The sequence below is a fragment of the Sturnira hondurensis genome, unplaced genomic scaffold (assembly GCF_014824575.4).
Source record: "Sturnira hondurensis isolate 20B ecotype Veracruz unplaced genomic scaffold, ASM1482457v3 Scaffold0011299, whole genome shotgun sequence".
NCBI classification, from domain to species: Eukaryota; Metazoa; Chordata; class Mammalia; order Chiroptera; family Phyllostomidae; genus Sturnira; species Sturnira hondurensis.
This window is the reverse complement of record NW_028083930.1, coordinates 614949-628939: the sequence shown is the minus strand read 5'-3', so window position 1 is coordinate 628939 and position 13991 is coordinate 614949. Positions and strand designations below refer to the sequence as shown.

The window sequence follows — 13991 nt, the reverse complement described above, 5'->3', positions numbered from 1 at the left end:
TCACCCTTCACTGTGCATAGTTGGTTGAGTGTCCTCAACCAACTGAGCCACACCAATCAGAGCCAAGGTTTCATACCTTCTACCTCCAGTATTTTCTTGAGAATAAGCTAATCTCACTTAAACAGTAAAATAACTTTTGGTAAACTTGGAATTTAAGTGATTTTCAATCTTTAAAAATTTATGAGGTCCTTTTTTTCAGGAAACTTAATTTTATGTTTTATTATTATTGTATTTTGCTGTGATTTGGGTGTTTTCTATTGGGGGTTTTTGGTAAGAAAAGGAGACTAGCTCAATAACTCATTCCCTCACCATGCCAGAAATATTGTAAAAGGTGAAAAAAAAAACCAAAACAAAAACCCTAGTCCCTGAAGCTCAAATCTAAGATTTTCCTCAGATTGTCCTCAAGCCATAATCATTACTCTCTGGTAAAGTTTATCAACCAATAGGATTCTAACTAACCAAAGTAACAGGTAGCTCATGTATTCTTAGCTGTTGATGAAAAGATCAGAAAAGGTTGTCAATTCCAGGAATTTCAATGCCAGGTGCCCATGAACACTGGTCATGGGGCCTGATGAGAAAGGAAGTATGGTTTCTCCTAGATTGTCATGTAATTTGGTGTGCCTGTCTTCTGTCCTACTGAGAATCTGGCTTCATGAGCATGTGGAGCCTGTCTTGTTCATCCTTGAATTTCCCCATAACCATTAGTCTCTCAGAGGGGCCCAGCTGACCTCTCCAGACTTATTTGTCACCCACTCCTTTATCAGACGCAGCATGTAGTCTTTCGGTCCTTAACATACACTGTGCTCTTTCATATAGAGTTTTCCTCTTTATCTGCTGTCTGACTATGATGTCCTTTTTCTCCCGTCCCTGGCCTCCCTGCTACTTAGCAGTCAAATTATGTTTAGCTCTTCTCTCCAGGACATCCCACACCTGACTCACCACACTCTCCCTCACTTTCACCCAAAGCCCTTGACACACTTTACTGTAATTATTTTTACACACCCTGTAAAGTTCCTTGAGGGCAAACAGTGTCTTTTCTTCCTCTCCAGTGCTAGCCCAGTGCCTGACATTAGTAGGTTCTTAAATGTTTGCCTGTACCTGTTTCAAAGACTGAGCAAACTTTGCAAACAACAAAGTACTATCAGGTGATTGTTATCCTGGCTTCCTGCAGAGGATGACACCTGGGCCTCTCTGTGCTTATATTCCACTTCCTTGAGGGTCTCAGCCTTCCTTCTCCAGGCATCCTTTCTTTCCTCTGTTCAGAGACTGCATGGGAGAAGAAGAGGCTTTGTCAAATTCCAGGGAGAGCCCTGAGCCAGGTGTTCAGGGACCATCCACTCCTTTATTTACTGTTTATGTGCCTGACTCTGAGATACATGAGGAATGAAGACAGACTCCAGTTGTTTTCTTCCAGTCTTGAGAAAGATAAGTAGCTAAGAAAATGGCCTGGCTGGTGTAGCTCAGTGGATTGAGCGCAGGCCTGCGAACCAGAGAATCATGGTTCGATTCCCAGTCAGGGCACATGCCTGGGTTGCAGGCTGGTTCCCTGCAGGCCAACTCCCAGCAGGGGACGCACTAAAGGCAACCATACATTGATGTTTCTCTCCCTCTCTCCTTCCCCTCTAAAGATAAATAAATAAATTTAAAAAAAGACTTTATAAAAAAAAAGAAAAGAAAATGGGGTGGGGGGGCTGCTGCAGGCTTAATCCTAGAACTCAGGCCTTTTCGAGAGTGGGACTGCTCAGGCCAGGCGATAGGCACAGAAAATCAGCCTCAGGCCATGGACTGCCTTCCAGCAGAACCAAGGCTTCTGTGGTCAGAGAATAGAGTGGATCTATTGCCAGTTGCCAGTCGTAGAAGCTCACTGGGAACTAGTTTCCCACCCTCACCACCTCCTTCCCAAGCCCCAGAGGGCTCCCTCTCCTATACATAAACCTAGGTAGGAAGGCCCTGCTAACCTCCTGGCCCTGCTTCCTTTCTAGTCCAGGAAGCCTGGCTCTTAGCTTCTGCCCATGGCCTATGCTGTTCAGAGCCCTCTTCCTGAGTGTTTAGTGCCTGGCCCATGTGTCTTCTTTTCCCAAAAGCAGTGTCCTTGGTCTCCACCATTTCCCAGTGCACCTCAAAGCCTCCTCACAGCCTAGTATTTCTTGCCTTGGAAGACACCTTGGAGGTCAACATTCTTTTCCTCACTGAGAAGGGAAGGCGAGGTCCAGAGAAATGTCAGCTATGGCTTCTGCCACATGGCTGTCTCCCAACTGCTCACACTCCTTTTTGGAACCTCCCCAGGGGCACCAGCTCCTCCTGTCTCTGTGGAACCCAAGATACTCTATTAGCCATATCTCTCTAAGAGCTCCAATCAGGTATACTAATGCTTGCCTCTCCTTCAAAGTGTGTGTTCCTTGTGGAATGGGACTGTACCCCAAAAGATGCTTCCTGAACAAAGTAAGCTAGAGATGGGTAGCAGAACAGAGCCCATTTCTCCTGAGATCTCACCCATTGCTCTCTCCACTGAATTCTATACCACCCCCTCCAATTCACTTATAATCTACACATGTCCTGTCACTTGGGTGACTTCCAAGTCTCTGCCCAATTCTCCCACCCCATGGCAGCTTCACAACTGATTTTGGGAGGATGACCACAGCTTAAGCCAGATGTGACCAACCTGAACCACATGGTAAGAAGAGTTGTGTTGGGCCACATATGAAATATATTGTGACATGTAATCACAAAAATATCTCATAATGTTTTAATAATATTATGATATTTAATAATGTCATAATATTTATGATTTTTTGTTGGTCTGCATTCATAGCCATCCTGGGACATACACAGCCCGTGGGCCACAGGTTGCACAGCCCTATGAGTAGTGACTAATCAAGCCTGGCTGAGGAATTCAGGCTGTCATTGGGCTCAGGAACGAACAGGAACATAAACCTGAGGGCCTTTGCCCAAGAGGGGTGGTATGTGTGTAAGAGATAGACATTAACCCAGGTCAAAAATCCAGAGAGCTCTGAGTCATGAAAATCTATAAAGAAAGGACAGTTAGAATAATAACACCAACCACAGAGGTTAAGGGTCCAGACCTCAGTTATTGATCCAGCTGTGAGGTAGGCATCAGAGGCCCAGAGAAGCTGGCATCAGGGAGATGACAGAAAGTTTCCAGGCTCACACAGATGCAGAGTAGAATGGCACTGGGGAGGTTCCTGTCTCCCCAACAGCACAGCCTCTAGACTGAGTGGGGTACATGGGAGTAGTTTTAAGTAAACTTGTCAGCCAAGGTGCAAGTAGGGCTGTGAGAGCAGATCTTAGCAGGAACAAAACCACTCAGAGTTTTCAGAGCCTGCAATGTGCCCTCATTAGAGAGTCACAGATTAGTTAGGTTAGAAGTATTCTCTCACTTTACACATTTAAAGTATAAATGTTCTATATGTTAATGAGGAAGTGATAGGAGATGAATAATAATAAACCAACACCACACTGTGAAGACTCACTTCTATCTCCAAAGCCAAGCTCCAGAAAGGATATAGGCTTGAAAGGAAGCATTTGGAGTGGAAAGAAAGGAGGATGGAGGGGGGCACCTGTTGTGGAAAGAAAAGCAGCTTGAAGGGAGCATCTGGATTAGAAGAAATGGGGGCTTCAAGGGGGCATCTGGAGTGAAAAGTGACACAGACACCGGCCCACAGTGTCCTCGGTGTTATGGATGAGACGAGACGTTCACACGGACTACCGAGTCCTGTGGAGAAAAAGGGACCGCATAGCTACTCTCTCAAGGGGAGAGAGCCTTGGAGCAGCCTGGCTACTCTCTCCAGAGGAGACAGAGCTGACCCTTGCCTTGACAGGCTTTTACTGGCTTTCTAATAGCACACATCAAAGAAGGTTTTCATTCATTATACTTAGGTTTGCTTTAGGTAATTACTTTTTACAGATAGCAATGGAAGGGATGTTACTGATCACTTCTTACAGATTAACAAGGAAAAAATGTTGCAAATGAAAGGGAACAATAAGAGTAAGAGGTCTGGTTATACTTCAGTCCTCGGGAGAATTAGCACAGACTTCAGGAAGTTACGTTAAAGATATGCAGCAAGTGCTTTCTGCCTGAACTCAAGGTGAGAGAGTTTTAGCAAGAGCAAGTCACAAAGTAGCCTAGGTATAATGTGGGCCTGATTTCCTATGGGAGAACTTCTTCATGGTCATGGCCCTGTGTGCTGACTTGCCCCCCACTGGTTTTCCACATCAGTGCTGAGCTACATTTCCTTATCTTGCAAAGCAGTTCCCTACAGGAAAGAAGGTGGATTTGGAAGGGGGCACCTTGATTGTAAGGAAAGAAAAGATACAGGCTTGCCAGAGTCATCCAGGGAGGGACCAAACAGCTTTTCCAGCATGGTGGTCACCTAATTCAACTTTATCGCCACCCAATATTCTCTGTGAGAGTAAGACCCTTTGTACATCCACCCTGGGCCCCTGGGACAAAGAAAGCCTGGGGAGGGGAGGGAGGATTTCCTGAGAGTTGGGAGGAAACAGTGGTCAGGACAGGGGTCCCCAAGAGGCAATCAGGAGAGGTTAGAAGCAGGCTTCTCTTCCTTTCTCAGTCTCATTCTGTTTCTCCTGAATTTTCTTATCCTTGGTATCTTGCATCTTTTCTGGCCTCAAATGAGCCACAGTCCCATGGCCAGAATTACCAGGAGCAGGAAAAGGAGAGATGCCCTGGCCAAGAGGCAGCAGGAAGCTGAGGCCTTCCCTAAAGGTATCTGGAACAGAAAAAGAAAAGAGGAAGGGGCTCACGAGATGGAGAGGTGATGTGCAGAAACCTACTCCAAATCCCACCGAGTGGTCTCAAGTTCATAGTCAGTTGATGTTTCTGTGCAAGTGTCCTGGAAATACTAATTCTATTCACAGAAGCTCAGGAACTGAGATTGGGGGAGCAATGTCAAGCCGAGCAAGAGAAGAGACTTTTGAACTTGGGAGCTCTAAGAAGAGGGAGGGCTCCCTCCCCAATCCAAACATCAAGTCTCTATGGGAGGCAGTTAGGTTCTAGATTATATGTAATCTCTTGGGAAGAGCTGAGAGAGGGAGATAATGGCCTTGAGTCCCTGCACCATCTCAGGGTTCTCTGGGGTCCTGGTACCTGCACAGAAGGATCCAGCAGGGATGAGATGGGAACTGGTGTTGCTGATGGGGTTGCTAGCCCTACAAGTATAGGAGAAGATATTGTCCCCATGGCTCCAGAGCCTTCATGAGCTGTGTCATGGCCATCCTCCAAGGATATCCAGCTGTAGGTCACATCCAGGCCTGCTTTCTCAACAGAGCATATCAGGGACATATTTCAGGGACCTTTGCCAGAGATCTCAAAGTTCACAGTGATGTGAGGCTGTGAGAGCCATTCTAGATAAGGAACAACACAAAAGCCCTCTAGGTAATAAGGGGTTGGGTCTGTTTTCCCAAGTTCTTCAACATTGTGTTATGGGTGCAGTGCTCTGAGAGCTCCTCCACCCAAACAACACATAAGCAAAAACTAGCAAAATTCAGTCAGCATACAACCCAGGGTCCCCCAGGCAGCTGCTGAGGCAGACAGAGCTGCCTGTGGCATCTTCTACCTCCCTTTTATTACCTTGCCTCTCTTCTCTTACACATTCTACCTCCTTGATCCCAACATATATTGTCCCCCTTCTCAGGGACATTTATAATTTAATGAGTGTCTCAGCAAGATTCAAGCTAGAATATCAGTCAGTGTCACAGGTACTAAGAAGAAATTTGCATTCAAATAGGAGTAACCCTCAAATCACACAAAAGAGTGAAAAAGGCTCAAAAACGGAGGTGGTGTTCACCCTCCTCAACCCCCATGTAAAATCTCACTGGGAGAGAAAGTCTCCTAGAGATCTACACATAAAGCCCCTGACCTCTCTATATTGGGTACCTCCATAGGAACAGCCTCCATGCCCCAGTGCTTTGCTGCTTCAGGTCACTCTACCTGTGGTGGCAGCCTAGGTGCTGGGTTAGGCACACTGGGGATAGTCTGTCTTTGTCACAGCCTTTCAAGTCATAATCCCAAGTAATGGGACCCCTTCTCCTTTGCATGGGAAGCTCAGGAAATCCAGAGAAAGCAGATTTGCAGTTGCCAAACTAAACTCGTGGTATATACATAGATTGTAATGCTGCATGGTGGAGATCTGGAATGTCCTCAGGTTGACTTGATCTTGGAAAGGCCCTGAGTCTTTCAAACTCAGATTGTTGATGTGCAGAGAGTAGCTGGGATTCAGAAAGCTTACTCAACCCTGGTATCAAGGGTTGGTCACCACAGTGGTAGCTGAATGTCTCTCTTTCCCTGGCACCACAGTAGCAAGCCTTATGTGGGAGGACCAGATGATGTTCTCTACCTCTTCATCAAATGGCATTTCCAGGGGTAGACTGATGAACTCCTGAAAGACTGCAATCATTTCCTTGGGATCCATACCATCTCCAAAACCTCCTTTGGCTGAAGATAAGAAAACAGATAGAAAGGCAGCTGGTGTATCCGGGCTGCTGGGACTGGCAGCAGGGCTGTGGTCTCATCCTCTATTGAGCAACTTGCTATGGTCCCACACTCAATCTTGTCCTCCAGCTGCCTCTTCTGGCTTTACCTTTCTGCTGCACCTGACTTGAACACCTACCAGGAGTTGGCTTCCATCTGTGCCCTCACTCTCCAAATTTAACCCTCTCTGTTTGCCATTAGGAAGCTACTCTCCCTTCCATATCCCCAGGTTTCCTCATCTCCTGATCCTGCCCTGAAGCCATACCCTATTCCTTTTCACTCCAGAAGAGCAGAAGTATTCAGCCCTAGAGCAAGTACCTTGCTAACCCAAGGCCCAGCAGAACAGAACAAAGGGGGGAAGAACACACTTTTGTCCTGGAGCTGCAGTCTTTCTCACCTTCCTGGAACAGCAAGAGCAGGAGCAGCTGAAGAAGGGTCCACATGTCAGCAGCCTTGTGCCCTAGGATGTGTGACTTGGTCAGCACACAAGGCTGTGAAGAAGACAAGCTGTCAGGAGACTACTAAAGACAGTGACTGATTGGCTATCCTGAGGAGAAGGAAATAATCCTCACCTTATCTCCAGCCTTCTAACTTCCTCCTTTCTCACAAAGCTCCTCCCCCTCCATGTTGGGAAGATTTCTCTCTCTGAGCCTCATTGTCAACAGAGTTTACTCATTGACTCAGGTTTCCTGTCCATCAATTCAGCTCAGATTCCACTTTCTAAGTGAAGCTTTCATAGAGTCCCCACCCTTTATGTTTCCATACCCCCCAGACATACCGCCACCTCTCTCAAACTCTTAGAACACTTTCTATCCAGGCTTGGCAACTCCTACATAGCTGTGATCATTTGATCTTATAAACATCTTTATCTCCCTAGACAGACTCCATCTTTTGAAATATCTCTGTATGTCCCACTGTTTTTGGCTCCCAGGCTAGACACATCTAACTCAACTGATATTTTTGGAATGAATGAATGAATGAAATCTTTCTATTGCATTTCAAGTTAGTTATGTTGTCAACTGAGAGACTTATTCAGAGGAAGAAAAATCTGACACTCTTTAAAAAAGCCAACATGGAAATGTTACTCAGTTCTTGAGTAGCCTTGCTTCAGTTCTTGCCTACACATTAAAGTATTGTGGATCAGCAAGCCTATTAGCATGTAAGCAAAGTTTATTGGTGATACATTCTCATGGAAGAGAATGGGCCTTGCCAAGGTGGCATAGAAAGGTGTAGGCTTGGGTGGCAAAAAACAAAGGTGGCAAGAGCATCAGGTCTTTTGTCCTGAGGACTTACATAGTTGGGATGGGGGTGAGGGAGCTGCATACTGATTGGTGGGTAAAGATGGTGCCAGCTTCCCCGGGGGAATGTGATTACCCAAATGTAGATATGTGTGGGGGTCTGTTACCCTGAATTCTCATCTTGCTCCAGACCACATTCATTCATCTTGTTGTAAAACAGATATGTGACAGGAGGCAGTTAGTTAAAGTTGAGGCAGTTACCTAAAGTTATCTATGGGCTCTTTCTGTAAGTATAGAGACCTCCTTGTAAAACAGATAGTGACCAAAGGCAGGCAGTTAACCAAAGTTATTTTATAGTTTTCTTCTTTGGGTGCTGTAGATCTCCACCTCTTCCCCCTTCCAGACCTTGGGATGAATATACAGTTTCAAAGGCTTTCTTTCCCAGATAGTGGAAATGATACATACATAATTTCAAGGGTTCTCCTCTGCCTTTGCTAGCATGATGTTTCTTGTGATGTTGGAACACCTGGCAATATTATCAGACCAGGCTCAGGACTGCTGAGTTAATGGGTGAGAAATGTCTCCCCACTCCTCCCTACCGTGGCTTACTATCTATCATACCTAACAGAAAGACTTTAAATTACTTCGTGAGGATATAATGTGAATCAAATCAGATTGAGGGTGAGTACAAGGAATAAAAAAATCTTTCTAATGGTGAGAGCTGTCTAGAACGCATTGGGTGACCTTATGAGGTGGTTTCTGCCCCTGGTAATCAAATTAAGACTGGACCATCAGTTGACTGGATATTATGCAACATTTCTGGCATTAGGTGGTATATAGATGTAGATGTGAACAGAACCAACTTCATCTTTGTATCCCAGAGTTTTCATGCTGTAATGTTTGGCTAACCTTACTGTCCTAAACAAGCATATTAAAGCTTTCTAGTTGATAACTATCTATATTCCTTGAAATGTAGCCCCAAATATTTTTTGTTAGTAACAGCTAGAATGGCATGATCATCAAGAAAATATTGGGTTGGCTGAAAAGTTAATTTGGCTTTTTCTGTAAGATGGCTCTAGTAGTGCTTAGTGTTCTTTAACTTCATTCAAAATGATTTTGTTAGATTGTATTGTGACAGCTGTCATATCACTGCATATTTAAAAATTGGTGAACTTTTGTGCAGTCATTTTAATGTTAAAGATGGAAGAAAATATGCAACATTTTTGCCATACTATGCTTTATTATTTCAAAAAGGTAAAGACAACTGAAATGCAAAAAAGAGATTTGTGCAGTATATGAAGAAGGTGTTTTAACTGATTGAACATGTCAAAAGTTGGGGAGGGAAGCAGAACTGAGCAAGGAGAGCCTGGGACCAAGATGCAGAGCAATGTCTGCTAAGTCTGCAGGGAGCTCTGAGCTATGTGCCAGCACCTTCACTGGGCACAGCCAATGGCTATTCAGGAGGAACACAGACCTTGCAGGCACAGCAGCTGGAAGCTGTCAGTTAACTGCACCTCTTGTAGCTGAAGACAAGCAAGATTTCTCTTGAAAAGAAGTCCAGTGGCAACTTAATGACTGCTACAGTGAATGTGCTGGTCATAGAAAAAGTAAAAAAGGTAACTGTCTTCAGATGGATTAACCCTATCTATAGATAGTACATTATGTTTATTGAGCCCAGGAAAGTAATTTCATCCTCCCTATCGCATTTCCACTGAGCCTTCCCAGTCCAATGTGGAGAACGTATTTCTCAGAGCAAGGTTTTCAAGTGCTTTGAAAAATCTGATTTTCATTCTTGCTCACAGATTGTGATCCCAATGCAACCCCATTTCTGTCTCTCTCACTGCCCCATTAATCTAACTCAGTGAAGTAGTCTTCCTCTGCCCCATATGAAAACTCTGGCCTTGGTTTTGTGTCTCAGTTCAGAAATGAGAGCTTTCTGTCCCATGTAATGTACAAAATTCCAAACTTGAATTATAATCCAACTCCCCCAACTCCAGTTTTGGTCTGTTTCCTGCTGGAGCCTCCAGTGGAGTGAGGGGGTGGTGGTGAGAGGTTGGAAAGCTGTCTGATTACTCTCAGCTGGCCCTAGCACCTTCATCCCCTCAATTCATCTCCTCCAATTAATGTCCTTTCCTCCAGGATGGTGGGCAGGCAGAGGAGGTGATGACTTTTTTCTCGCCTAGCCTTTGCTCTCTGCAGGTCTGGCAGATGGTTAAGATGGAATCTTTTCTCCAGAAGGGTCATTCTACAGGTTCTTAAGAGTTTCCACTGGTTCCCTCTCTCCCAGCCTTACCTCAGGTGGATGCATCTCTATTCTGAGTGGTCCTTTGAAACATCTTCCTCAGGCCCTAGAACACCTCAGCCTACATCTCATCTCCTCCCCTTGTTCTTCATCTGTCATCATTGTAGAGCACTGAGGTCAACCAAGCAGGCTGTGCCACATGGGTGTCCCTCAGATGCCCACTGTAAACATTTCTCACCCTGACAGGTTTCAGTATCTATAACACAACAGCACACTTCCAGCTGCCGCAAAGGAGTCAGATCTCCATCCACAATGGTTTTAGCTCTCCAAGGCAAGACTTAAGATCCTGTCTCCTCAAATCCTCACCTTCAGGGCTCACACTTCATAGTTCTCCAAGTTCTTTCCTTGAAGTTCTGTCATCTAGCTCCTGATCAGGGATAAAACATCATCTATTTTTTAGGGAAGAAGTGAGGATTCACAATAAAATAATAATTATAGCAGATCTTTAAATAATGATGTTTTGTTCAACATAATTTTGTTATAACATTGATGAGGGTAGAAACTTAAGTCTTCTTTAAGACTTACTCAGACTCAGCCCCTCTAAGCTCCAGAACCAGGGTAGCAGCTTGAAAGGCACGAGTGGCATACAGGGAGGAGCAAAAGTGTCTGGCATCGAGGCAAGAGCTGGGGACAGCTTTCTCCCAGACAGAAAAGTAGGTAGAGGCCATTGTCTCTTTTCTGAACCTTCCCCCAACAGAGCTACAGAGCTGGTAGGCGAGTGTCTTATATGAGACTCCATCAACTTGGCTAACATGGTTTGCTTCACCCTAGAGATGTCCAAAGACTCTGTCCCACCCAACTTACCAACCCACCCAAGCTATTATCAGTAACTGTTCCACATGAATGGCCGGTCTTGGCTAATGATTCACAACTTCCTAAATCCTCTTAAACAAGCAACCACAGGTCTCAGTGAGCCCCCAGCTCCTGTACCTCTTTCTAAGTGGCCCCAGGCCCAGCACTAGCAGTAGCCAGCCTAGATCTACAACTTGGCTTTGCTTGGGAACCTCCAAGCCCAGTACAAGGAGCAGCCATCTCAGATTGCTTTATAGCTCATGAACAGTAGCCCCTGGGAAAACATGGATTGGGGCTGACCTTGGCCTGAACCACCTGGGAAACCCTAGAGCCTGCACACCCACTGGATAGGTACAGACCATGTTGGAGCACCACAACCCTGCCATAGCACATCTGGTTCTACACAGAAGGCAGAGGTTGGTGGTCAGTGGTCACAGCCAGTCCTTCCCGCTGACTGGCCTGGATAAATCCCTCCCATTGACCTGCCAACAGTAATCAAGTCTCAATTACAAGAGGAAGACATAGTCAACCACACAAAGGGCTTACCTCAAGTACCCAGTTTGGGTGATAGGGGAGGCCGTGCCCTGGACCCTACAGGACAATTACTACATTAGGCCACACTACCAATATAAGAGACCGTTCTGCGTGGCGTGGGCCCAGACAGGACCCACACCCACAGATAAGTTCTCCCATTGGGAATCAGGCCTGCATTGTACCTAGGCTGCTATGAGACTTGCTTTTGCTAAAACTCCCTCACCCTGAATTGAGGCAGAAAACATTTGCTGCTTATCTTTAAAGTAACTTCCTAAAGTTTACGCTAAACCTTCCAAGGACAAGTGTAACCAGTTCAACCTCTTTCCCTTTGCATTTGCAAATATCCTTCTTCTGTGATGTGATTAGCGGCATCCTCTCCTTTGTTTTCTGTAAAAGGTAACCACCTAAAGTGAACTGTTGCATAGTAAATGAGGACCATCATGTAATGTGCCCAGAAAAGCAATAAAAGCTTGTCAAGGCAGGGGTCAGAGCCCTCTCACCTTGAGAGAGATGCTGAGGCACTCTGAGGCTTTTTCTTCCCTTGAGAGAGAAGCCATGCCATCCCTTTCCCTCCGCAGGACTCAGTAGTCCATGTGAATTTGTCTTGTATCTCATCCACAGTATCACAGACCCCATGAGCAGTAGTCCGCATCATACCAAGACATATACTCACAGCAGCTCTACCTAATACATAGAAACAAACACAGGGAGTCTGCCAAGATGAGGAGACAAAGAAATATGGTGCAAATAAAAAAACATATCAAAACTCCAAAAAAAAAACAACTAAACCAAATGGAGATGAGCCATCTATCAGAGGCAGAGTTTGAAACACTGAGTTTAAGGATGTTCAAGGAACTGAGCAAGTACCACAATTGCATAAAAATGATCTAGTTAGAAATGAAGAATACACTAATTGAAATAAAGAACAATTCAAAGGAAACAACAGTAGAGCGGATGAGCTGAGAATCAAATCAGTGACTTGGAATATAATGAAACAAAAAACAACTAATCAGAATAACAAAAAGAAAAACAAACCCCAAAAAGGAGTATAGTGTAAGTAGCCTCTGGGACAACTTCAAGGGGTCCAACATTCACATAATAGGGGTGAGAGAGGGAGAAGAAGAAGAAAAAGAAATTGGAAATCTATTTGAAAAAATAATGAAAGAAAACTTCCTAATTTGGTGAAGGAAATAGACATGCAAGTCCAGGAAGCATGGAGGGTCCCAAACAAGATCAGTGCAAAGAGGCCCTCTCTAAGACACATCATAATTAAAATGCCAAAGTTTAAAGATAAAGAGAAGATTTTAAAAGCAACAAGAGATAAACTATGAACAATAATATGGCAATAAAAACATATCTATCAATAATGAATCTAATAAACAAAGCAAACAAGAAGAACAGGGTAAGAATCATGGATACAGAGAGGGCTTTGATGGTTGCCAGATGGGAGGGGGTGTGGGTGAAGAGGTGAGTTTATTAAGGAATACAGATAGGTAGTTACAGAATCACCATGGGGTGTAAAGTGCAGTATAGAAAATGGAATAGTCACCAAAACCAGATAGAGACACAACAAAGAAAGAAAACTTTAGGCCAATATCACTGATGAACATAGATGCTAAAATCCTCAACAAAATATTGGCAAATCACATCCAACAATACATCAAAAAGATCATACACCATGACCAAGTGGGATTCATCTCAGGGATGCAAGGATGGTTCAATATCCGCAAATCAGTAAATGTAATACACCACATAAACAAAAGCAAGGACAAAAACCATATGGTCATATCAATAGACGCGGAAAAAGCTTTTGATAAGGTACAACGCCCATTTATGATAAAGGTACTCAGCAAAGTGGGAATAGAGGGAGCATTCCTCAATATAATAAAGGCCATATATGAAAGACCTACAGACAACATCATACTGAATGGGCAAAAACTGAAAGCTTTTCCACTAAGATCAGGAACAAGACAAGGTTGTCCACTTTCACCACTTCTATTTAATATAGTATTAGAAGTTCTAGCCACAGCAATCAGACAAGTAAAGGAAATAAAAGGCATCCAAATCGGAAAGGAGGAAACAAAACTCACTGTTTGCAGATGACATGATAGTGTACATGGAAAACCCTATAGACTCTACCAAAAAACTACTGGAACTAATAAATGAATTTGGCAAAACAGCGGGATACAAAGTCAATATCCAGAAATCAAAGGCATTTCTGTATACTAACAATGAATCAGCAGAAGCAGAAATCAAGAAAAAAATCCCATTCGATATAGCAAAAAGAAAAATAAAATATCTGGGAATAAATCTAACCAAGGAGGTTAAAGACCTGTATGCAGAAAATTACACAACACTGAAGACAGAAATCAAGGGAGACACAAACAAATGGAAACATATAGCGTGTTCATGGATTGGAAGAATTAACATCATCAAAATGTCCATACTACCCAAAGCAATTGACAGATTCAATGCAATACCTATTAAAGTACCAATGGCATATTTCACAGACATAGAACAAACACTTCAAAAATTTATATGGAACCAGAAAAGACCCCGAATAGCAGCTGCAATGTTAAGAAAGAAGAACAAAGTAGGAGGGATCACAATACCTGAT

The 13991-nt window shown here is 44.1% G+C and overlaps 1 protein-coding gene across 1 annotated transcript; it reads right to left on the bottom strand.

Moving 5' to 3' along the window:
- Window positions 1-3974: 3974 nt before the first annotated feature.
- Window positions 3975-6951, bottom strand: SLAMF9 (SLAM family member 9). The gene is given in 4 exon segments (XM_037059772.1): window positions 3975-5227; window positions 5230-5382; window positions 6122-6472; window positions 6906-6951. Coding segments are annotated over 4 exon segments (741 nt in total). The 3' UTR covers window positions 3975-5036.
- Window positions 6952-13991: the final 7040 nt, after the last annotated feature.